General features: G+C 35.1%; 2 protein-coding genes across 2 annotated transcripts; both read right to left on the bottom strand.

Annotated features, from left to right (window-relative positions):
* Window positions 1–6,766: 6,766 nt before the first annotated feature.
* Window positions 6,767–11,872, bottom strand: LOC125215168 (putative BPI/LBP family protein At1g04970). The gene is made up of 6 exons (XM_048116501.2): window positions 11,306–11,872; window positions 10,849–10,988; window positions 9,513–9,864; window positions 9,044–9,292; window positions 8,356–8,481; window positions 6,767–7,452 (listed from the first exon to the last, which is right to left on the bottom strand). Exons 1-6 carry the CDS (start codon window positions 11,711–11,713, stop codon window positions 7,270–7,272), a joined length of 1,458 nt encoding a protein of 485 aa, XP_047972458.1. The 5' UTR covers window positions 11,714–11,872; the 3' UTR covers window positions 6,767–7,269.
* A 6,276-nt stretch (window positions 11,873–18,148) lies between these two features.
* LOC125216186 (syntaxin-51-like) lies at window positions 18,149–21,557 on the bottom strand. The gene is made up of 6 exons (XM_048117839.2): window positions 21,321–21,557; window positions 20,577–20,797; window positions 19,492–19,697; window positions 19,302–19,402; window positions 19,177–19,221; window positions 18,149–18,466 (listed from the first exon to the last, which is right to left on the bottom strand). Exons 2-6 carry the CDS (start codon window positions 20,792–20,794, stop codon window positions 18,335–18,337), a joined length of 702 nt encoding a protein of 233 aa, XP_047973796.1. The 5' UTR covers window positions 20,795–20,797; window positions 21,321–21,557; the 3' UTR covers window positions 18,149–18,334.
* Window positions 21,558–26,409: the final 4,852 nt, after the last annotated feature.

Below are 26,409 nucleotides of genomic sequence, written 5' to 3'. Positions count from 1 at the left end.
ACAAGCTATATTTAAAGAACAATAAATAAATATAAACGCTCCAATGTGCATTTAAAAGGGCTTTCATTATTCATTAATGTAATAATGTTAATTCAACCAATTAATGTAATGTTATTTTTGTGTAGTTTATCATTTGAATTTTTCTATGGTCATAGTTTTGATGTTTTGAATATTATGAGTCATCGATTCATTATTTTGTTAAAAGTGTGATTTACATTTTTTTATAGTAGAGATATATGAAGGATTATTTTAAACAAATTATGATCTGGACAGTTAGAAAATGTCAACAAATGATAAAATAATAGCAACAAAAAATGTCAACACAGTGTCAACGGTTGATGTGTGCTGACGATGTATTGACACTATTTTGGCATTTTTTTTTGTTGCTATTATTTTGCCATCTATTGATATTTTCTAAAGGTCCAAATCATAGTTTGGAGTTTGTACAATATATAGATATTGCATTTTATCACTACCCAGTATATATGTATATTTGCACTGAGATAATTAAACCTAACAAAATTGAGTTGATCAAACAATTAGTTTTCAAATAAAATAAAATAGTCTGCTACCAAATTTTGGTTTACTAAATGCTATTGTTGAAATTAGGATTTAGCACTTAATTGTTCTGGGATACAACTGATTATATATGGAGAATCTAATTATCTTATCTATAGGTGATCATACTGAGTAAAATATATAGTATTATATTAGGTATGTTTTTATAAAAAGAAAATTAGCCGTATTGAGAATTGTAAAGTAATATAAAAAATAATATAGTTATTTCATGTTTGAACAAGCCATGTTTAAAGAGCAATAAATAAAGTTAAACACTCCAACATGCATTCAAAAGGGCTTTCATTATTCATTAATGTAATAATGTTAATTCAACCAATTAATGTAATGTTATTTTGGTAGTTTATCATTTGAATTTTTTTATGGTCATAATTTTGACATTTTGAATATTATGAGTTATAGATTCATTATTTTGTTAAAAGTGTGATTTAATTTTTTTTTTAGTAGAGATATATCGGGATTGTTTTAAACATATTTTTCAGAAGTGTCAACACTTGATATACTCTCTTCATTGTTGTCCAAATAATTGTGTTTGTCTTGATTCCATTTTAAATATGTTTAATATTATGTCTTTAGGTGTAAAATGAATTGAGTAGTATATATTTATTGAATTGTTATTATAGTAATATTTTTCATTTTTAAAATTTTATATAGTTATATTGTTTTCTCACTTTAATTAATTAATTAACAATTTAAAACGTACGACTAAAAATTATTCCGTTTTAATATCATTGATATGGTCTCATTACTATAGTACAAAGGATTTGTATTACTACTATTTATTTGCATCGATTAGTTTGGGCAAAGACCAAAACGAATTGAACTAGCCTGGCTAGGACTGAGATATAGATTTTTACCTGAAAATAGTTAGGTGTTCATCGTATTAATAGTAAGATGGTTCTTCTCTATCAAAAATAAAATCAAATCAATAAGTCAGTGGTTCTAATTACCTAAGTGTTTGTAAGTTGTAATTTTAAAAACTTGTACTATTATAATGTATTTCCTAGCTACATAAAACTTAGAGCATCCAATATAGGGGAGTCGCGGCTCGTGGCACGGTCGTGGCTCGGCCGCTGCTCCCTATAGTGAGAGCCACGGAAGGCCGCGGCGGGAGAGCCACGACGGCAGCTAGGCTGCGGCTCTTGGGTGAGAGCCGTGGCTCCCTATTGTGGCGGCCGAGAGCCGCGGCTCAGCCCAATTTTGAATTTTTTTTATTTTTAGTTTTTTAATAATTTCAAAAATTATTTATAAATACCTCATTCCACACATTTTCACCTCACACATTTTTTATATTTTCAAAAATTATTTAAAAATTTTAAAATTTTTTTTATTAAATTATGCATTGTTGGACTTGTCCACTATAGTGTAAACAAGTTTTTTGGTGGTCCGGCCAAGTTTTGTGGCCTAGGCCAAGTTTTGTGGCTTGGTCCAGGGCCACGAGCTTAACTATAGTGGATGCTCTTACCCACAAGTAGGGATGTCAATAGGGCCGGTCCATCGGATTTCGGGCTGGCCCTACTCGGGTTGCGGGTCAATCGGGTGTGGGCTAGTCGGGTTGTGAATTCTTTCCGGGTTACAAAAGTTTAACCCTAACCCTAAAGGCTCGAGTTTCTGACTAGCTCATCGTGTTAATCGGGTTGCTATCGATAAGATTAACATGCTATCAATCCAATAAATAATTATGAAGATTAGTTATATACATAAAATGTAAAATATTTAATTATGATAAATTTGAGATATATGCTTAAACTCAATCATAAACATGATCAAATACTAATATTTGAGATATTTCGTGAAATTTTAATGCATGTTTTAGAAATTTAAATATTGTTTTAAGTGAATTTGAAGTTTTTAATTTATTTATCAATTATTATATTAATAAAAATTAATATATAATTTGTACATTTAATATAAAATTGAAAATTATTATTTTAGTTATCTATATTATAAAATTAATCAATGAAGTATCGAATTAGGAGTAAAAAATAAAATAATAAAAAATTTATCGGGTTTTCGGGCCAGCCCATCGGGTTTTTGGGTCTGGCCCTAACGGGTCACGGGTTAATCGGGCGCGGGCTAATCGGGTTTTAATTTTATCGGGCTAGAAATTTTCAGCCTTAAAACCCTATAAATTTGGCGGGCTATTCGGGTCAGCCCATGGGTTGCGGGCTACATTGACATCCCTACCCACAAGGATATAAAGTTTGATACTTGCCATTACATAGAAACATACTCCCTCTATCCCATAGAAATAGACCATATTTCCTTTTTCGTCCGTCCCATAGAAATAGTCCATATCCATTGATGGTAACATTTTTCCCCTTCTCTTTTCCTCTATCATTTGTGGGTCCCACCATCCACTATACAATTTCAATTACATTGTTTTCTCTTTCTCTTCTACTTTACCAAATTATGCGTTAAAACTCGTGTCAACGCTAAAGGGTCTATTTCTATGAGACGGGGGAGTATATCTTTGCCATATGAATTGATTTGTACTTTGTATTAATTTTTTTAATTTTAGAACTCTTGTTCTGATTCTGTTAGAACCCAATTAAGTGATTTTAGAATACCAAGCTTATTTATTAGATTTAGTTTTATTCAAAATCTATACAGTAATTGATTTTTTAATTTGCATGAATTTCGAATGCATATTTGAAAATTACTCCATCTGTTGCACAATAAGCGTCACATTTTGTTATTTCGGTCTAACTCACAATAAGATTCACGTTTCATTTTTACCATAAATGGTAAGTAGGTCTCATATTTCACTAACTCACTTCACTAACATTCTATTATAAAACTAATATAATAAAAGTGGACTTCATATTCCACTAACTTTTCTAACTCACTATTCTTTACATTTCTTAAAACTCGTGTTCACATCAAATGTGACTCCTATCATGAGACTAAGGAAGTACTCCCTCCGTCCCATAATAGATGTCACACTTTCCTTTTTAGTTTGTCTCATAAAAGATGTCACATTTTCTTTTTTGGAAAAAATTTTCTCTCACATTAATATATTTTTCTCTCCATTTAACACACAAAACAAAACCTCCTAAAATCTCGTATCGTGCCACAAGTGTGACATCTTTTATGGGACGGAAGAAGTAACATTTTTCAGTTTAATATGGAGAATGATTTTTTGACGTAATATAACTATGCAGATAAATCTATGTGTCGTACTCGTTCCTATAACCACGTAAACTAACTATCTCTCGATTAATCTAGTTAAACGAACATAGTTCTAAAATTGGCCAGATAAAAAGAAAAAAAAACACAAAAACAAGCAAAATAATTACAAAAACTAGATAAAACAAATTTTAATTATATAAATTAAAACATAAACATGTAGTCATCACACTTGCAATATAATTAAATTAAGAGTGAACTACATAAATGGTACCTGATCTTTCACTTTTGCACATAAATAGTACATGATCTTTATTTTATATCGTTTTTGGTACCTATTAATCACATTTTTGGTACCTGACAATTTTCACCTAAAAATGCCCTCTAAACAAATTCATTTTCCATTTGTGTCATAGAAGTTATTTTGGGCATACACAAAACTAAGTACCAAAAGTGATATTGATATTCTCTCATTCTTCTCACTCTTTATACTATTATTATTAATCAATATTAATATTATTATTTTGATACTATAAATTAATAATTAATTTATTTTTTAATATCATTCAAATATACTTAATTATAAATTATAATTATAGTTATAATTATATTTAATTATTATAATAATTTTATTATTATAATACTAAAAACTAGTTATAATTAATAAATAATTATAGTATAATTATTTAAATCATGAATCACACAATATTATATAATAAAGGTTATTGTTATTATTATTATTTACATTAAATTAATAACTAATCAATATAGTCTTAATAAAAATTTAAAATTGTGAATTGTATTAAGATATTAAGAGTTTAATATTTTTACTTAGGTGTTTCAACTCTAAAATGAGTATCAAATAATTCAATAAAAAATATTTAATTAATTTAATTATTTTAAATAATTAATTTAATTAGATGTTTTATTCTTGATTTATATTATAGAATGAACTTCAAAAATGGTCCCTGGACTATGGGTTTATCTCGAAAATGATCCCTGGACTTTAAAAATATCACCAGTAGTCCCTGAACTAAGGGTTAATATCAAAAATGGTATTTTGAGACGAAAATGCCCTTTTGAGGGGTTTTGAGGGGTTTGGGCAATTTGGTCTTTTTACACTTTTAACATTTTAAATCTGATATTATTTTAGTTATGTACTGAATCTGATATTATTTCAAAATTATCATTTTTCTTCCTTTTGTCATCCTTCACTTTGTTTCTTTATTTCAATATTAGATTTAATTTTACAAAATTAAATTTTAAATTTCAATTTTTAAATATCAATAAATTTTTTTAATTAAAACTATTAATTCATGGAAACTATAAATACTGATTAAAACTATTAATTTTTATTATTTAATATAATATTAAGCTGAATTGAAGAAGTACAGAAAAATAATATTAATCGTGATGGAAAAATAAGAGCTATTCTATTTAGCCTTCGTTCGGTTGTTATAATTTCTTGTGTTGAATATTATGAAGTCGACTAAAAATTTTGTATAGGAGTATTTTTGTTGAAATTTTCTAGTCATTTTGATTGATTGTTTTCAAATTAATAAACGAAAATTATATTAGTCTTACATTAGACGCATATTTATTTCAGAATAAATCGTGTTATATTGTCTATTTATGATTAAAGCTATTAAATATTGATTAAAACTAAGACGTTGTTATATCTTATTGATTAAATATTAGACACTATCAAATATTGATTATGACTAATAATTTTTGTTATTTAATAATTTTTATAATTAAAAAAATTTATTGATATTTAAAAACTGAAATTTAAAATTTAATTTTGTAAAATTAAATCTAATATTGAAATAAAGAAACTAAGTGAAGGATGACAAAAGGGAAGAAGAATGATAATTTTGAAATAATATCAGATTTAGTACATAACTAAAATAATATCAGATTTAAAATGTTAAAAGTGTAAAAAGACCAAATTGCCCAAAACCCCAAAACCCCTCAAAAGGGCATTTTCGTCTCAAAATATCGTTTTTGATATTAACCCTTAGTCCAGGGACTACTGGTGATATTTTTAAAGTCCAGGGACCATTTTCGAGATAAACCCATAGTCCAAAGACCATTTTTGAAGTTCACTCTATATTATAAATGCAATTAGATGTATGTACAAAACACTAAAAAGAAAGAAGAAAAAGAAGAGAAAAGAAAAAAGAGGAAACATAAGCTAAGGAAAAGGCCGGTAATCATGTATTCAAACACACAAATTTGAAAAGGCCGGTGAAAAGAACAATTTCACTGGATATATAATATTGAAAAAAAATGCGTGAGTTGACAGAAAACGAAAGCAATGAGTGTTTTTACCTTGTTGATTGGGATGGGGTGGTTGAATTATGGAGGAGGAATTGCGCGAATTATAGAAAGGGTTTATACTTTATAGGTTGTCGAATCAAACTCGCTTTCACACAAACACGAAATAGAAGAGGCTTTACTCCAAAATCGCTAGGAAATCTTTCACGCGCATGTTTCTAGATATCTAAACAAAATTTGGTGTTTCTCTAGTCAACAAGTTAACGTTATGTCCGCTCTGAATTAAGTGTTTTTTTTATGAATTTGTAATTTATATGATTTTTAATTTTATTGAAGTAATTTTACTGAATTTTATAATTATAAAAGTTAATAATGAATAATGCAAAATAATTAGAGATGCATGGCTAGAGGGTTGTGGCTTGAGCCTAGAAGGTATCCGTTGTAGATGCCCTAACATTTCTAAAGTATAATTATGAGTGTTGTGGCTTGAGCCTAAAGGCGTTCATTGTAGATGCCCTAACATTTCTAAAGTATGAACCGCAATCCTCACTAAAGAATTGAATAGTCGGACATATTTTTATGTGGTGTCTTTTTTTACTTTTATGAAACGCAACCCAGTTGATAAGACGCCCCCCTTTAATCGATAGGTCGGGGGATCGAGTCATTACGGGGATAGATGGAAAACCATTGTTAATCCTCTTTGATATTTTCATGTGATGCATTCAACTAATCACAATTGTATAAAGAGAAAAAAAAAACTGAAGTGATAGTTAGACACACTATGTGGCTACTAAATTTTTATTCAAGCTTAGAATGAAAAATCCCATCAGCTGCTGAAGTATTATTCATCTACAGCAGAGCAGTAATAAGACAACGATTTATTCTAAACAAGGTAAACTGTAATTATTTCCATTTTGAATACATATGACCAAATTGTTACATATATACATGGACAGCATGATCTAACTGTACAGTATTGGACAACTTAAAGAGTATTTGTGAGTGCTAATGTTACAGGAAATGGTTTCAACATGAAACCCCCCACCGAGCCGTAGGAGCGATTCTTTGAAAAGTAGTGCTATCCCTCCCTCGACGTTGTGGTGGCTCAGCTTTCACAACTGTGGATCCCAAACGTATATACAGCATCCCGGTCACGACTATAACAGAAAGTCGATGTGCAGATTTTTATCAACAGAGTCGATGTGGGGTCCTGGAAAACTTGCATCTCGAAGTTGATACAGTTTATATGCACACAACAAAAGACCAGATCTCTTCACTTGACAGAAACTAAATGAGATTGTACTGTTTTGCAGGTGCAACATCACTGCATATCACAATCCAAGCATCTGTGCATAGAAGTTGGGCATATTGAAGCTCGTAACCATGGAAGGGTGGAATCTGATATCCGGTGGTGAGTTTTAAGTTGACATACGGCAACACCACAGTCCTCAGAGTGGCAGAAATTAGTGTCTGCACATGCACAGCATGTCACATGCTAAACATAAAAGATATGCATACAATAAAATTCACAAGAGATGAGCAATTAAATCTATGACCTATGTGAAATCAACTGCAAAAGCCCACATCAGGTAAATTATAAATGGCTAGTAGTTCCATTTTATACTTCATTCAAACTCAATGTCACCCAAGGCATTATTTATGTAGCCGACCCCATCCACAACTCTACGAGTCATGTAAGTTTTAAGACTCTGCAACATCATTATTTTATAAAATGTTGAAGTACTCTAATTTATCATTCCAAAGAAAACACCCCCATGACTTTTAACATTCCTAGTCATTAATACACCTAAACCCCCCCCTGTTTCTCTATTAAATTTTTATATAACTAAATACTCCCTCCGTCCCTAAAAATTTGTCACCTATTTCCTTTTTCATTCGTCCCTAAAAATTTGTCACCTTTCATTTTTACTATTTTTGGTAGTGGACCCCATATTCCATTAACTCATTCTCACTCACATTTTATTATAAAACTAATATATAAAAGTAGGACCCACATGCCACTAACTTTTTCAACCCATTTTCTATTACATTTCTTAAAACCCGTGCCAGGTCAAATGGTGACAAATTATGGGGGACGGAGAGAGTAATATTTTTGGTATTTTGATCCAAAATTGTCTTACAGCTTATGATTCTCCAGAAGTTTTGTATTATACTGATTATTAGTTTTTTCTCCTCCCCTCTACCCCAACCTCTTGGGACTCGGGGGGCGGCAGTCAAGAAGAGGGCTGGAAGTGGGGTCACCAAACTATTTTTTCCAACTCTCCTAAATGAGATCCCAATCAATGCAACGAGGTGTCAAACAATGATCTACCAGAAACTAATACATGGAATTCAGAAAGATGAAAGAGGTACCTGGATTAGAGACATGTGCAGGTCACCAATCTTACTCCAGTTGAGTGACATAGTGAATTCATTTAATTTTGCGACTCCAACTAAAGTGTTTCCCAAAATCTCTGGACTAACAGAGGCATCAATTACCTGCAGCAAAACAAATTAATCACTATAAAGTGTAGAAACTGTGAGGGTGAGACAGAGAACGTAGACTTTGAAAGTCTCAAACTGATGGAGAAGGCTAGATGATCAATTTTCATGATATAGGTATGCGGATGATTACCCAATGACAGTTATTACACTATAAATAGTTCAATATAAATATTAAAGTTGATATTCAAACATAAAGGACTCATATACAAGTACTGTCCTTCAGTATGACTCATTAGACATCATGAGATATTTAGGCAACGTGGTACCACGGTAGGCTTTCCATTTTTTTGCTTTCTCCTTGTTCCAGAAAAAAGCATGCAGTCCATAATTATCTAGGTTCTAAGGGAATGCACCAAATGAGTTATTTTTAGACTTTGTTTCAGAATTTATGAACAAGCAAATGCTCAAAATATTTAAGAAATCATGTATACTTATTTAATGTTTACATAATATAACTATATAAGATGAAGTACTAGCACAACAAAACACGAAACAGAAAGTGAGTGGATTTCCTAAAGACCTATACATAGAATCTTAGTTGTCACACTGAGCTTACCACAGATATGCACACAACTGGTACAACTTGTCCCCCATCCAAAACATTAATCACCACATCTAAGGGGATTTTTGCCTTAATCTGCCGCTTTTCAACTTCTATTGTTGGTGGAGAAGATACAGTGAGATTCAGATTCATGTCATCATTTGGATACCTCTTATACAACTGGGGAACGATGAACCTCCAACCAGCTGTGTTCAACAGAGATTGATCTGGTACTTTGTCGACAATCCAGTGCATCTTCCTTGCCTAAAATAAAGATCAAATTTTATTAGACTATAAGTTGAGATAATTCGTAACTGCAATTTCAGCAAGACAAACACAATCAACACTCAAATTGAACAGATACTCCAAAGTTGGCACTTGAAATCAGGGTTATCTTTATATAAATTGACTCTAGATTTTACCACTGAAGAAACTTTATTGCCCCATCCCTTTCTGATACATTAACAAAAGAATTAAAACTCACCTCATAGTAAACTGATGATGCTGACCTGAACACATCTTCATGCAATGCTATCTTGAGCATTTTATCTGCTTCCTTGCAGGAACCTGATTCTTGTGCTATTCTGTGATAGGGGCTGGAAAGTGTAGCTTCATCTTTGGCTGAGAATAACCCATCAATATCAAGGTCAAGCGACAATTCATTCAATGCTGGATCGCCAACAAGTGTAATATTCACTGCAGCAATGCTAGTTACTGATACTTCTTTAGGAAAAGATTGCAGTGCATTGTCAAGCTTCACTATTGCATCTTTTATTTTCTTTGGAATCGCATCTTCAACAGCAGAACTAATTTTATCCTCAAAAGCATCCACCAACCTGAGACAAAAGGTTAAATTGACTGTCAATTTTTTAGGGAAAAAATATAAGTATATTCTACAACTGAAGGATTCAATGAACCAGTCAACAAGCAGGCAGAAAAGACTTAGGCCAGAACGGGAACAAACAATTTCAAGGACTTTTACTCAGGGAAGTGCATCCCAATAGTACAAGAAAGAACAAAATGGTTCACAGGTTGTGGAGGTCAAGATTGTCACTACACAGGCCTTCTTGAAAGGCCCAATTGTAATCATCACTATAACCATTATATTATTGTCGTTGCTATTTTGGTCATTTTCATCAAATATACATCTAAAAGATAATCGATTGCTTAAATGAATTGAGTAAAACTTATCTCCAGTCCAGATGGTAAAAATGCACTTTTTTATCTACATCATAGACTGGTAGACCCTCTATCAGATACTCCCCCCGTCCCACAAGAATATGCAATCTTTCCTTTTTAGTTCGTCCCACAAGAATATGCACTTTCTAATTTTGGAAAGTCTTTTCTCTGTAATGAGGTGGGACCCATTTTCCACTAACAATACTTTAATTACTTTTTCTCTCTACCTCTTTCTTAATCAATTTTACATTAAAACTCGTGCCGAACCCAAAGTGCATATTCTTTGGGGACGGAGGGAGTAATATTATGTAATGTAGCAAAAAGCCACCCGGGAATCTTGGAAGGTAAGGCACCTAATTGAAGCTGAGGGTTTCAGTTTTTGGCGCATTGTATCCAAAGGGATACGATTTGTCACAAATTATTACAGGTAAGTTTAATGTCTTACGACCATGATCCAACCAAAATAAACTCTGATGGAATTTTTATCTTAGTCTCGGTAAAGTTCAAAATTTATCACTACTGAGAAAACTAGATTTAGCAGATAATTTGAAGACCGGTTGGCAATCAAACAAATAGGTTGCCAGTCCTGAAAACCAGAAGAAGAAAAAAAAGACAGAGGAGAACACAATGGGGAAACATACCCTTGATAGAGCCACGATGCTCCCCCATTTAATTTTATAGAGATACCATTCACATAACACCCACATTCCAAGAGTGACACCTTCAGAGATCCTTCTACAGTCTCTAGACTGAGTGTAAGGCCAACTTCCAGTCCTTCAACCTTCAAAGGAAGCATAAATTTATCAGTTAAACTTCGATTACATTTTATCCAGCACAAACATATGACTTAACAATGAAAAGAAAAAATATTTTGACCTTTGGTCAAAAAGCCAAAGGGCTTTTTGACCAAAGATCAAGTTCAATCTAGCAAAAACATGCACTCTACCAGTATACAAACAAATAAATTTAGCACGTTAACAGCTCAATTGTTCCAACCGGGAGAAGCAGGATGTAATCAATTCCTGGCTAAATCTAAATATTAGCTAGGGCACTAACAACTTCCACACCATCACCGTTGAGAAAAAATGCTGAAAATACCTGAATGGTAGCATTACCCTTATCAGAGACCGAAACCGGAAGCCACCAACTACTGTACGAATACTGCCAATTCATGCTCAAATTGGCGGTGGCGCCGGAAACATCGATTACTATCCCGCTATCTCCACTCTTGAGCGTTGACGACGTCACGTTGATCGTTTCGATCGTAATATCGGTAGCAGCCATTTGAACAGTTCCTATAACAGGAATTTTTACAGACTTGGCAATCTTGGGGAGATCGAGCGGGACGATTTCGAACTCCGCCTTCTGAATCAGCAATTCCTTTAGGAAATCAAGGCCTCTGTTGGATATTTCGGCGTTGATATGCCCTTGCTCGATGGATTGAACACAATTACATGAAAATGTGAACAAAAGGAGGCATAGAAATGGGGGGATTAAGTCCGCCATGGAATTGATTGAGATAAGCACCGATATAGTGTTCCCAATCAAATTGGGTGAATAATTGGTGTCATTGCTTGATGATGAAGTCGGTGGATTGGGAATTGGGAGGAGTAGACGCAAGTAGGAGTAGATTCATGGAATTGTTTTGATTGAAAATTGATGATTTGGCAATAATTTAGGTGGAGACCAAAATTATTTATTTTATGCAATTCTACCTCGTTGTGTATATATCGGGTTAAATTTTTTTTTTTTTTTTGGATTTTATACTCCTATTTAATGGATTGTAATAATACAATATTATTGTGGTATAAATTATCTATAAATTGATTTATATAACTAATGAGTTAGAGGTAACTTTTTACAAATAAATTATGAGATGGGCGAAAATAAAAAGTCTACATTAAGGATGTGTTTGAATTGGAGTTTATATTTCAGAGCACAATATTTTGCAAAATGCTTTTCTTGATTTTCTAATTCTATGGTGTTTGAATTGATGTTATATTACAATCTTTAATAACAAATACTCTCTCCGTCCCAGATAATTCGTCCCAGTTTTTCATTTCGGTCCGTCCCACATAATTTGTCTCACTTCACTTTTACCATTTTTGGTAGTCGACCTCATATTCCACTAACTCATTTCTACTCACATTTTATTATAAAACTAATATATAAAGGTAGGACCCACATTCCACTAATTTTTTCAACCCACTTTTCATTACAATTCTTAAAACCCGTGCTCGATCAAAGTGACCCGAATTATCCGGGACGGATGGAGTATTTGATATGCTATATTGTGTGAAATTCCAAAACTATCTTCTAACTTTTTATAGCATATTAAATCTGAAGGCTATATTAGTAATTTCAGTTAATTTAATATTGACTTCTTATTACAGTCACTAAATTTCTGTTGATAATAATACACTCTTTTCTTGCCCTAATACAATGGACTAGGGGTGGCAAAATAGGTAGCGGGTAATGAAAAATCCCCATTTCGACCCGTTACCCATCGGGTATCGGGTATACCCGCTATCCGCGCAGATATACCCGTTAATCCCGATAATACTCGTTATCATTAATATTAGTCATATACCATCTTTTAATACTTCCTCCGGTCCATATCAAAAGAGGCATTTCAAATAGTTAAAGTGGAGAAAAAAAAGTAAATAGTTAAATAATAATAATAGCCATACACGCACTCATTTTGAAAAATTAAATATAAATAATTAAAATAGAGAAAAAATAAAGTAAAAGAGATAATAATGCAGAGAAGAGTATTTATATTATTATTTTCCAAATGAGAGAAGAAAATGAAATGTCTCTATTAAGGCAGAACAGTGGGAGTACTTTATATAATCTAAGAGTTCTTTTGAAACATTTTTATATTTCAACGAACATACAATTGAAACTCGCTGAAAACTAGCTATAGAGTGTCCTCTTACTTTTATTCTCAAAGCTTACCATCGATATTAATGAAGTAAATTAGGGAACATTGACGGCTATTATGATTTTCAAATTTTTTATTATGATTTCGGGTCGAGTACGGGTACCCGTAATGTTGGGTACGGGATACTCGACACGGGTATCGTGTAATCCCGGTATGTTGCGGGGCGGATATTGAGACAACAAATTTGGTTGAAATCGGGTACGGGTACCCGACTTGTCGAGTGTGGGTACCCGCGGGTAACTCGTTTCGCCACCCCTACAATGGACCCTTGTTCTATAAAAGTGTCACACAGAATAATTATATGACAATTCAAACACTAGATTGGACCAATAAAGACCTTTAATGTTCCTATCTACCCTCAAGTCATTGGATGATCGTACTGCATGTGGGTGGAGCTCGTACTTGTGTTTGGACCACATATCATGTGCAGTTAATCATATCTCGCGAGTTTTGCTTTAGAGCATCCACAATGGATGCCCTAGTGGAAGCCCTAATGAGAGCCCTAGTGGTTGCCACGTCAGCATGTCCTATCTTTCTGCAATGGTGGAGCCCTAGTGCATGCCCTATCTCTTATCCACTTTTCATTTCAATTTTAAATCATTGTTTTTTAATTTTATTTTTAATTACTATAAAATACCAAAATATATTATTTTAAACACCACAAATGCGAAAAAAAAAAAAAAAAACTACATTACTTAATTTAAAAGTGGAACTACATCATACTTAGCTAAAAAAAACTACATTAAAACTAAAATACTAAAAAAAAGAAAAAACCAAACTAGTCATCTAAATTCAACCTCTGGGCCAAATTCTTGATCATATTCTTAGTCCTCTGTCGGGCTTCCGGATCGGTTTCTTCACGAAGGCTGTTTTGGGCGTCAAGTATAAACCTATACTCAACCACCTCGCGGTAACCTCCGAACTCCTCGATCGCCCTGTCCATGAGCTGAACAGATGGAGGAGGCGCAGCCTGCGGGGGGGCCGCTGATCCAGACGCCCGCCTTCGCCTTCCCTTTGGCCTGGGCTTTGGCAGCCTTGGTACCAATGGGACGTCTAAAAGTAGACGTAGGCGTGCCGAAACTCCCTTCCGGCTCAGCGTTCAGATCCACAGGAGATGGACCGCTGCTCGTGTAATCGCCAGCGGCGGTGTTCTTCGTCCGCTTCGGAGCCGAGGATCCAACTGGTATCCCTCCGTTAAACTTCCCCTTGTCCTTCAAGATCAGCCAAACATTGTACAGCTTGAACTGCCCGAACTGCTGTTGGTACTCGGACAACGACTTGTTGAGGACATCCTCCATGCTCTCACCGCTAGCTCTTCCGTCCCTGTTCCTGTTGTAGATATAGGAGAAGTTGTTGACGTGGACCTTGATCCGATCCCAACACTTGCGCAGCTGAACCTTGGTCCGCTTGAACGCCCACTTCGGTTTCACCTCGTTGTAGCGTTCCTCAATGCGATCCCACATCCTGGCCGAAGTCTGGTTGTTGGAGGCTATCGAATCCTCTGATACATCGACCCAACACTGAGCCACCTTTAGGTACTCATCCAACTCGTAGTCAGTACGCCCTGTTGCGTACTCCTCGTTCGGCTCGTCGTGTGGGAGTGGGACTGGGACCGATGTCGCCTTTTCTTTCCGCGCCATCTTCTTCTTCCCTTTCTTCGGCGGCGGCCGCACAGGGGCAGGAGGTTGCCCACAACTAGGCTCCATATCCTCAACCCGATACTCCTCGGTGCCGAAGAACGGATCGAACTCAGAGTCGGAGACGAAAGTGGATCCCACAGATCCAGGCGTCTCAACCCGGTAGTCTTCGTGGCCGGGCCACCGGGCGCCGCCGCCGCCGCCGCCTCCTCCTCCAAACATCGGCATATCGTTGTCGACATTATTCGGGCTCGGGTATTGACTCGGATCCATTGTTGAAAGTGTGGATATTGAGAGAATATAGAAGAGAAAGTGAAAGGTTTGGTGTGTGAAAAGTGAAGAAAATGGAGTATTATAGTGGTTTAAATTAGGGTTAAATAATTAAAAAAAAAAATGGCTCGGGCTCGGGCTCGGGCGCGCCTCTGCAATGGGCGCCCGAGCTCACGCCCGATCGATCGGGCTCGGGATCGGTCGCGCTCGGGCGTGACCGAGGGCTGCAATGGATGCCCGACCACGCCCGAGCCCGATCTCGGCCGATCGGGCGCGCGATCGGGCATCCATTGTGGATGCTCTTATAAAATTAATTTTTAATAATTCCATATTAATTCAATTTAAATGATCAAACTCTTCATAATTGTATTATTGTGCGATTCATTTAAACCATACATCTATACGAGATTGAATTTTTCCATAGAAATAAAAAATCAATGATCTTTTTATACTAGTAAACTTGTAGACTCTCGCATCTCATGCTATAAGTTGTTCGCCTCTTGATTGGAAAAGGGCTATTAATTTGTTCACCTTTCTTATTAGAGAGGAGAAATGAATCTTGGTCATATTTACTTGGTGGTGGCCCATCTAATTGAATTGGGAACCAGGAGTTTGGTGTGCAATGAACCGGCCCAGAAATGGCAGCAAAAAGTATACATTTTTTTTATTATTATTTGATCATAGGTGTACCAAATCCCCCTTCGGCGAAATCCGATTAATCCCGCTCAACTAGGCTTGCAGATTAAGGTCGAAAGTCTCCCAACGGATGACGGGATTTGAACCTGTAACCTCAAAGTCACCACAGTTTCACACTAATTGTGAGAAGAGTGTTCTTCCGAAAATACACTCATGGAAGAGAAAGTGAGAAGTGAGCACCAACTGTGGGGGAAATTCAAAAAATGAGGGATGAATTTCGAAACTTGACTCCAATTCTAGTTCTATTTCCCAAAGCCAGAAATAAAAACCACATACTCCCTCTGTCACTATTCCGTTAGTGAAAAGTATGCACTATTTCCTTTTAATCCATCCCTGAAAAGTATGAACATTCTAAATTTGGAAACTCTCTTATCTCTAATGAGGTGAGATCCATTTTCCACTAACAATACTTAAAAAAAAAACAATTTCTTTATCTATCTCTCTTAGTTTACCAATTATGCATTAAAATCCGTGTCGAACACAAAGTTCATACTCTTGGGAGGTGTTCGGTTTTCTAGATAAAATAATACTAAGATATAATCTAGGATTGAGTTGTGAGATTATTTTAGTCATAAGGGGTTAACTATGACTAATTATCTCATGATTATCCATCTATGACTAAATCTCATGAACTAAACACACTACTAATTTAATTTCAGGATACAATCTTGCAAACTGAACACACCCTTGAGGGATGGAAGGAGTATCTCATTAGTTTTGAAATAGGGCAATTCTCATAGGAATAGTGCAGACACTTGTCCTTTACTAAGGCTCAGGAGAAGACCAACATATTGAACAAATAGAAAAGCCCAGATATACGCATATTTCTAGACATTACTAACAAAATGAACACATCCTGTAGTAACATTTTTTGTCGTTACTAAATTTTGAAAATTTAAAAAACGTAGCAAGTACTCCCTCTTTCCCACATAATTTAGGACATTTTGACTCGGTACGGGTTTTAAGAAGTGTAATAGAAAATGAGTTGAAAAAGTTGATGGAATGTGGGTCCTACTTTTAAAGTATTAGTTTTATAATAAAATGTGGGTAGGAATGAGTTAGTAGAATATGAGATCCACTACCAAAAATGGTAAAAATGAAGTGTGTCAAATTATGTGGGACATCCAAAATGGAATACTAGGTCAAATTATGTGGGACGAGGGAGTATATTTTACTTCAGCATTAAGTCCGATCAGTGGTCAAAGTAATCGAACCATTAGAGCATCAGTAGCGCGGCTCGTCGCCGTCCCTATCTCGTCCCGCCGAGACGAGACGGCAACGAGACCGCATTGCAACCTCCATCTCGTCCCAAAGGGACGAGCCATCCCGTCACGTGTCTCGCGCGGAAGGGGCTGGGCACGAGACAGCTCGCCACGCGCCTTGGCGACGTGGCGTGCTGCGGTTCGTGCGTGACGCCCACTCGCCGGCCCGCGAGTGGGCGTCGTTTATATCCGTTTAAAATATTGTAATTTTTAATTTTTGTATTTTTCATATTGTAATAAAAATCAAAAATTAAAATTAAAAATACTCCATAGGATTTCAGTTATGTATTTTTCGTATTTTCGGATGTTGTAATTTTTACGATTTTTAATGATTTAATGAATTATTAGTATTAATTTAATATTTCAATGAAATATTAATTGAATTTGTTGAAAATAAAAATAAAAAGTGAAATTGAATAAATAGTTAAGAGATGAGATGGTTAAGAGATGGAGGGATGCATGTGTTGTCTCTTAGTTAAGAGATGGATTGAAAAGTACAGTGTGGCCTATGAATAGTTAAGGGATGAGACGATTAAGAGACGAATAAAAGACAGGGATGCGGATGGCCTTAATCAGTGACTTCATTATTAGTCAGATTTTTAAAATATTAATTACTGAGTGCATTTGCAAATTCTAAGATACCCCTCGGATGCTTCAACTAAACTTTAAGATCAGTTTCAGTTTCCACATTCATTTGTTAAATAAACATCCAAACCAGTCAGATTATAACTTAAGGTGGTTATAATTAATGAAAAATTGACCTCGCAACACGAGTTCAAGATAATAAATTAATAATCAGTTAAAAAAAGTAGATGTGAAATAATAGAGTAATTGTGTAATAGAAATAAACAGAACCGTAAAGAGACACAGATATACATGGTTCACCAACGTTGTATTGGCTACGTCCACGGGCCCGTTTGGCTTGCGGCAAACTACAAATTCAAGGCATACTAAAGATAATTTGAACCCAAAAAAAATAGTAGTACTATGTTATTTCAGAACTACATCATAGTAAGGGACCAAATTGTGAAGGATAATTTGAACACATGCCAAGAGTTATAATCCAAGGCAAAATTTAGTCCAAAATCAACAAAAAGTTCATAAGCTGCAAATACAGGTTTTACATAGTGCAAAGCCTCAAAATCATGAAACCATATACTGATCAGCATTCAGCAATACAAGAACAATGCTCATCTCAGTTCATACATACATACATACATACATATAATGTTTTCCATTCGACATACAGTTAACAAACAAATCATAGATGTCTTTGAGAATCCAAACACACGAAATGGAGAATTTATCTTTCTCAAATTTACAAATATTTGATTAGCACATATATAACAGCAATCAAAACAACAATCCCTATAACTGATAGAAACAGACACATGCAGGAGCAGCCACCCTTTGTCCGTTTGTTTAATATAGCGAGCCTCTTCTGTACTCGCTGTTCAATTACCAATAAAGTAAACACAATGAGAAAAATTAAACCTCACTGCTTTGCAGAATATAAGGAGAGGAAGACGGGATGAAAGAAGACAAAGGTTTACGATTACATAGATGTTGATATGCAAAATCAGAGATTTTCACTTCAACAAGGTTTGAAAATACAGAAGTCTCTTGCTTCCAGATAAAGCTAATCCTTTCACAGGAGGGGAGTTTACTATGAAGGATAAGATAAATTAAAAATAAGCTAATTTACCAAGTATTTTGATGGATTGCTAAATTTTGATATAGTTTGATCATCTTATCCTTCAACTACTTATCACTTAGTAGTTTGCATCATGACAACGCCATATTGATGAATCATGATTCCGTTTTCACAAGCAAATCACTGGATTTGGCATTGGGAAAATATCATCTAGAATCTCTGACAATATTACTTATTTTTAGTGATATTTTCTTGCAGTTATATTATACTCCTATCAAAGTAGACGAGCTATACCTTGCTTCATTTTAAAGTGAGATGAAAGCACTATTTTCAATGCATGCAAATGATTTAATATTAAAGGTAGATTTACAACGTCTAACTTTAAACCGAGATGAAAGCATTATTGCAAATGCACTTTGTTATGTAAATGATTTTAGTATTAGAGGTAAATCGACAATGACCATAGAAATTACAGAGAAAAAATTGTGGATGCATAAAATTTTCACCTGTAGTCTGGAGTCTGTAACCTCAACATGTTGATCGAGATCATCCTATAAATCAACAGATATGAACTTCATTATCGAAACACACTTCGATCACAATTTATGAAATCAAACAAAAGAAAACGCACAATTAGTCTTGTATGCAGATCAAGTTCTTCATTCACTGCAAGTGCAATGTGTTTGGTGCTTATGACTGTCTCCTCCAATTTTTCAAGACCTTCATCTTGCTCTGCAGGGTCGGAAGAATATACGAATCAAAGTTGGACTGTTAGAGGGGAAAAAATAAATGAACTCAAGATCATAGCTAGAGAAACTAGCCTCTCATGACTTGTCTCTGAAGACCAACAATCCCTTGGTTGTCAAGGCCACTTATTCTGCTCATAGCATCAGCAGGCTTTATCTCCGGGCCAAGTAAGCTGTCTCTATTAGCAAAGTTTGACATGTTCAACGAGGAAGCCATCTGAGTTACTTTTGATCTCAAATTGTTTACCATGTCACGTCGACGATTCATTTCTTTCTCTGTCCTGCATACAGAAGAAGCAGGATCAAGACACGTGATGATAATACATTTATGGCATGTTTGGTAGGGGTGATACCTCATCTAGGGATGGAAATCCATGAAGAAAACTGACCCTACCAAACATGGCCTTAGGAGTAAAACAAGTAATGGCCCCATCCGCATAACCCAAACACAGGGAGTTTTACAGTCAAAACACATAACATGGTGATAGAAAAAATGTTAGACCTATTTAAACGAAATTAGAACTGAAGAGTATATAACCTGGTTCACAATCACAGACCAGAAACAAAAGGAAAAAAAGAGAGGGAATTAAAAAAAAAAAAAAAAAAAGAACAATTGGAAGCTCATTAGACTGCTGGGCCAACTATGTCACGTAATTTCCCAGGTCGTGATTAAAATTATGAGTGCTACTTTTGCAGTTCGGGTTCAGATGCAAAAGTGGCATAACAAAGATTAGCTGTAAATAATCCTTTAGGGCTTGTATTGTGAACTATTATTACAAGAGACTAAGCCAAAGTTGAAATAAAGGCAGGTAACCAAACCAGTGTAAACGCAAATGAGATAGATGCAGATCACCATAGATGAAACTAATACTCCATCCATCCACGGAAAATATTTTCATTTTTTTCTTTTGGTCTGTCCACCAAATTACTCTCATTTCTATTTTCTGAAACTTTCTCATCACTTTATCCCTTTCGCTCTCCTACTTTACCCACATTTCCTCTTTCTCTCTCCTACTTTACCAATTACGCAGTAAACTTCGTGCCATCCACAAACGAAACTATTTTTCGTGGATGGAGGGAGTACAAAATCACTACTCCTAACTAATTTGAGTCTGTCAATAAGTTTCAGATTTTTATGAAAGAGCAATTCAAAAACTTACAGAGACTGCTTTCCATGAAGCTTTTGCAGAAGAGACTGCAGACTATCCAATCTGGTTCCCAATATGGTAATTTTCCTCCGTATGGTCGATGCATGCCGCTGTGCTTCTGGCCCGGAAGGTGGCAATGAACTTCTTTCAGATATCATGTTAGTGATATCATCAGCAAGTCTAACTGCTTCATTATATTCCCTTACCCATGCGTCATTAGAAGCTGCCATTTTCTGGAAAAAAAAAACACTCACAACTGAGTCACCATGACTAATCTAAAGGTTAATCTCCATGAATGCAACAAATGACAATTTTTTACAAGATACACGTTCATACTCATGTAGGTACTGATAATCCAACATTGTGCAATTCGAAAGTCAAAACTTTATACAATTCACATTTCACATAGTATGTAACACAAGGAATTACGATCACAAAGCTTCAGAGATAAAGCAAGATGGACAAAAATAAAAAATCGTGATAATATTGCATCTCTTGGATTGAATAAGTAAATTTCACTACTAACAAATCATTATTCACCTGTAATTCTTAAACCTAGTCTTGATTAAGCGAAATAAAGAGGATGATTTGAATCAAAAAAAAAAAACATCAGTCCGATCCCTAGCTTATGCAAAAGTCGAAATCCTCGAAATAATTAATCATAACACAGATCTCGAATTAACGCCAGTCCAGATAAATTTGATCGGGAACGCAGCTGAAACACGTGCAAGAGAATGAAAGAGATGATTGTTTCACCTCGGGGTTAGGATCGACTCGTTGAGTTATCGAAGCCGAAAGAGATAAATTCTGACAGGAATTGCACGAAACCTTTTGATGATTTGTTTCGATAATTTGGGTAGGCGACGGGCGGCGCCACCGGCTATCGGCGAAAATTGTCGTACCTAACCGTCGTATACGCCAATTGCGTTTACACCACAAATCTACAATTTTATATTCCTATTCATCAATCATATTCCGACGACTGCAGAATTTCAAATAAAATTGTTACTATAGTTTTAAATAGTGTGAATTGTGGAATTTCGAATACCTATATTGTCATTACAGTAATAAAATTACTACTAACATTTCTTTTTTTCACTCATAATGATACTAATTATTAATTAAAGTAGAAAAAAAATTAGTATAAAGAAAGAATAATGTAGAGTAATGAATAAATAATTTTCTATACATTATTCTCTTTGATAATTAACACATACTACAACTCAAGAGATGGCAATATCTAAAATGGTGATAAAATAAAATTTGATGTATCTTCATTCTTCAATCAAAATTCTACTAAATAAATGATATTTATGTAATGAACGAAAATGAAAAGTGCACAAATTTTTATGATTTATGGGACGGAAGGTATAATAACTTCATTCTTATTCCATATACGAAATATAGTGTGTCCAATGAGAATGTGATGTTTCTATGTGTATATCAAAAAATGATTGAATACTTGCTACCTCTTTAGTAGCAGAGCAGATAATCTATTGTCTTTCTTAAAATATTTCCTAAAACACAATGTAAATAAAATAAAATGAATCCACTATCATTTATTAAAATTGCTTATGTTTATAAAATTATTTTATTTTATTATGAGTGTTTTAGGAAATGTTTTTAGGTGCGCACTTTAACAAATCATCAACTATAAGTGAAGTCATGAATGATTGTACTCTAATATGTTTTTCAAACTCTTTATTCGATCTTTGAATAAAGTAAATTTATAGTTTTCCAAACTTTAGATACACAAAACTTGTAGAATAATTTAAAGACCAAGTCAGAAGAAAAACAAACCTTTGACTTGAAAGTCAAAATTTCAAATGCCTCATCGCCAGATTTTGAAAATTTCAATACAGAAACTTTGATTTTTTGTTATATATTTAATCTCCTATTTAAATAGTTATAATAGGTCAATCAAGATCAATGTATGTTGAATTGAGTCACACCTATTTGATCTATATTTAATCAAATCAAATAAAACTCTAATTTAATTAAAGTCCAAACAAATACTTATTATAATCAACTATTAGAGTAAAATCATCCTGCAAAATCAAAAATACGAGTACTATGAGGATAATATCAATTAAATTATTTCTCGCATTTAAGATAAAAAAAATCAATAAATTTGAGTTTGTTATCTATTTTAATTGATTAATTTCTTTATCAAGAGTGGTTTAGTTTAAAAATACTAACAATTTCAGCACCGCTTGGACGTCAGTTACCACTATCCAACTTATCAATATTATTGGTTTAGTACATTAATAATGTCACATATTGAAAAATAACAATTCCCTATATCTCGTATTTCAGTGTATAGCAAAAAAGACTACTCATACTAGTGTCGTTCTAAGGTACGAAAACTTTTGGACTAACACTCTTGCCTCTATTGAAATGTAGCCAAATTTTATATAGATTTGAAATGCGGGTTTACTTTCATACAATGCCAACTTAGTCATTTATTGTGATTATTTGTTACACTACTTAGTCTACAGTGTGAATGACTTAGATTTATTAGCTTTTAGACATTAAATATTGTAAAACAAACATAAATGAATGAGCAATATGTAACAAAATAAATTATTAGAGTATTAATTAATAAACTCTAAACTATGATATAAATCGTTAAATTTTAAGATTTAATGTCAACGGATGACAAATAACGTCAACAGAAAATGTCAACAGAATATCATCAAATATTGAAATCTAACAGTCCACATATCATAGTTTGGAGTTTGTAGGGAATATGTTGTTTGTATTTATCACTATCCTATATATAATTCAAATACTTAAAATAATATACTCTCACCTTCTTAAGGTAATTGAATCATTTTCCCTTTTGGATTGCTTAAAAGTAGTTGAGTCATTTCATTTTTTTGGCAAGCACTTATTTTCCTCCCTTATTCTAGTCTCTCTTTCTCTCTCGTACTTTTCTATCTCACATGCTTTATATCTTTCTTCTTTAATCTTTAACATTTTAATTTCTTAAATCTTGTGTTTAGAGCATCTCCAATGGCGGCTAGCGGACCGGCTAGCCGCTCCGCGCGCGCTCGTCGGTCCGCTAGCCGATCATTAGGACCGGCTAGCGACAAATCGGCTAGCGAATCGGCTAACGCTCGCCGATTCGCGGGCGCTAGCCGCCATTGTAGCGTCCTGATCGGCGAGCGCCCCTTTTTTAAAAATTTTCAAAACTCTATATATACGCTAACGTCATTTTCATTCACACCGCTTGTTTTAACGAGTTACTCTCTCTCTCTTAATTTCTGTACAAGAGCAATATCGTGAAATGAGTAATGGTGGTGGTAGTGATGGTGGTAGTGGTGGGGATGCTGAGGAGTTCGAACGGCGATTCAACGAAGAGTTGGACGCCTATATGTCCCGCGAGGTTAATCGGCGATTCAACCTTGCATCAACGACTCCGATCTTGGTGTCATTAGTCTTTCTATCTTGCACTAGCACTTCAAGGATTTTCATGATCCTTGCCTCATACTTTTCCTCCTTCTTCGCGGGCTCAACAACTCCACCTTTGCCCACATTAAATCCTGCAGGGAGCCGCAAGAAATTGTCGTTAGAGTACGAAAGGTTGGGGTGAGGACGGTTCTCATTATAATTGTTATAATTACCGCCCCCTGGTTAGGGCGATAATTGTTGTTATTAAATGAACGGTTGGGACCGCCTCCTTGCTGCACGTAGTTGACATCCTCAATGGGAACGGCTTCAGCGTCGGGTTTAGTGATTGCGATTATAGAAGTCGGTGGAACCGGATCTTCTCTCCTCGATGTATCCATCTGATTTACCCTAACCCTCAGCTCTGCCACTTCTTTCACAAGGGAGTTTTCCTCGTCTGTCTCTACTGCTGCAACTCTCCTTGACTGAGGCCTCTCATTCGACCACCCGCGGCTGTTGGTGACAAATTCCTCTATCACTGCCATAGCATCTGCCCCACTTTTCCTTAGGAATCCCCCGTTGGCCCCTGAATCCAACATGGCACAAATTTACTCGGTAAAGCCATTATATAATATGCCTACCTGATGATCCACGGTAAAATCATGGATTGGGGCATTTGCGGAGGAGTCCCTTGAAACGAGCTACGGCCTCAAAAAGAGGCTCGTCTGGGCGCTGGATGAACTGGAAGATCTCACTCTTCAGCTTCAATATGGTGCCCGGCGGGTAGTACTTGTCGAGGAAAGCCGCCACTATGTCTTTCCACGTGGACACTTGCTCTATAGGTAGACACTCAAACCATTCCTTAGCAGAATCTATAAGGGAAAAAGGAAAGAGGCGTACCCTAATGGCGTCGTCGTTGACACCATTCAATTTGAGCGTATTGGCAATCTCCATGAATCTCGAGAGGTGGCGGTTTGCATCTTCCGCGGCCCTTCCTGAAAAAGGATGCTGCTCAACCCTTTAAATGAGGGGTATTCGCAGCTCAAAGTTATTAGCATCGACCCGAGGACCCTCGGGAAACGTAAGGACGTTCTCGTGGTTGAACATGTGCATAACATGGAGTATCTCCTTGTTTTTCTTCTCCTGTGCCTCTCGAGCGAGCTTTTCGTCCATCAAAAGTTTGACTTGGATCTGCAACCTCTCCAACTCGGTCATGTTGTCTTCTTCCGCCATTGCTAGTCGTCCTCTTCTTATTATCCTACGTGTCTTTTCAAGTTCGTGATCGATCGGCTCTAAGCTGTCCTTCCCAGAGCGCGTTCGCATAAACTACCTGAAAGAGAGAAAATAAAAATAAAACTAAACAAAAAATCAAAATTTGAAAGCAAGAAAATCCAAAGTAGTAAAATCGTCCTTTGGAAGATATCAATCACAAAGTGATATTATTCCCCGGCAATGGCGCCAAAAACTTGATGCACTATTTATTAGCACTAAATATACCTGCAAGTATACAGGGTGGATCTAGTATAGCTAAAGGTCAGTACCAGGTTGTCGAACATCGGGAATAAGATAATCAATTGGCTATCTTCTACTAAGCTTTTTTTACTATTTGGAGAACCAGAGAATTTGTGAAAACAATTAAATTGAAAACAGAAAGCGGATGAATGCAGCACAAACTAGAGGTCGAATAAATGAGATAAGAGAATTCCAGGGATGTGCGTTCACAACTATAGCTATACAAGTTCCTTCTACAATACCCTAGCACAGTCTATACTTCGATAGGACGAGTCACATAAGTTCTGCCCATGCGGTACAAGCGTAGATTACTAACACTAGGGTTGTCAATCCTAGATTCGTAACTCCTAGAAGCTCCTAAGACCCTTGAAAAGTCCCCACTCTCAATTAACAGTGTCATTTTAAGGGAAGCTAATTGTAGTGTCTATTAAGTGGATCTAACTCGCCAACCTCCTCTTACGATTATGTAGCAAGTTATAGCAGATCAACATCGAATGTGTCACTCAAACATGCAGTATTACGGAACAACATAAGGAAGAAACGAAGTATAAACAAAAAGATATTAAATAGAAAACGAAATTTGTATAAACCAAAAAGAGTTACTAACACATCCCTAGAATCATATAAATTTAGTTACACATGATAAAATAATCCAAAAACATAGTTTGAAGGGAAAACAATGTAAACATAAGAACTAGAGTGATAAAACCCAAAGGTAGAATCCTGTAGCCTTGATTTTCACTTGACTTCGTCTTCAACCTCTTGCACAGTGATGAACTCTCAAATATTTTTGCTCTAGAATTGTGAGGCAAATAGTGTAAAAGGTGCATGTGAATGAAGAGGTTTAAGGGGGTATATATAGGGAGTAAGTCGATTCCTATGGAGGAAAGGAAAAGATTGGCTAATCTTGGTAAAATCTGGAGAAAATCTAATTAAATTCGTG

The sequence above is a fragment of the Salvia hispanica genome, chromosome 3, assembly GCF_029641045.1.
Source record: "Salvia hispanica isolate PSC_SH4W2 chromosome 3, Shi_PSC_v1, whole genome shotgun sequence".
NCBI lineage: Eukaryota > Viridiplantae > Streptophyta > Magnoliopsida > Lamiales > Lamiaceae > Salvia > Salvia hispanica.
This window is presented reverse-complemented; position numbering and strand designations above follow the sequence as displayed.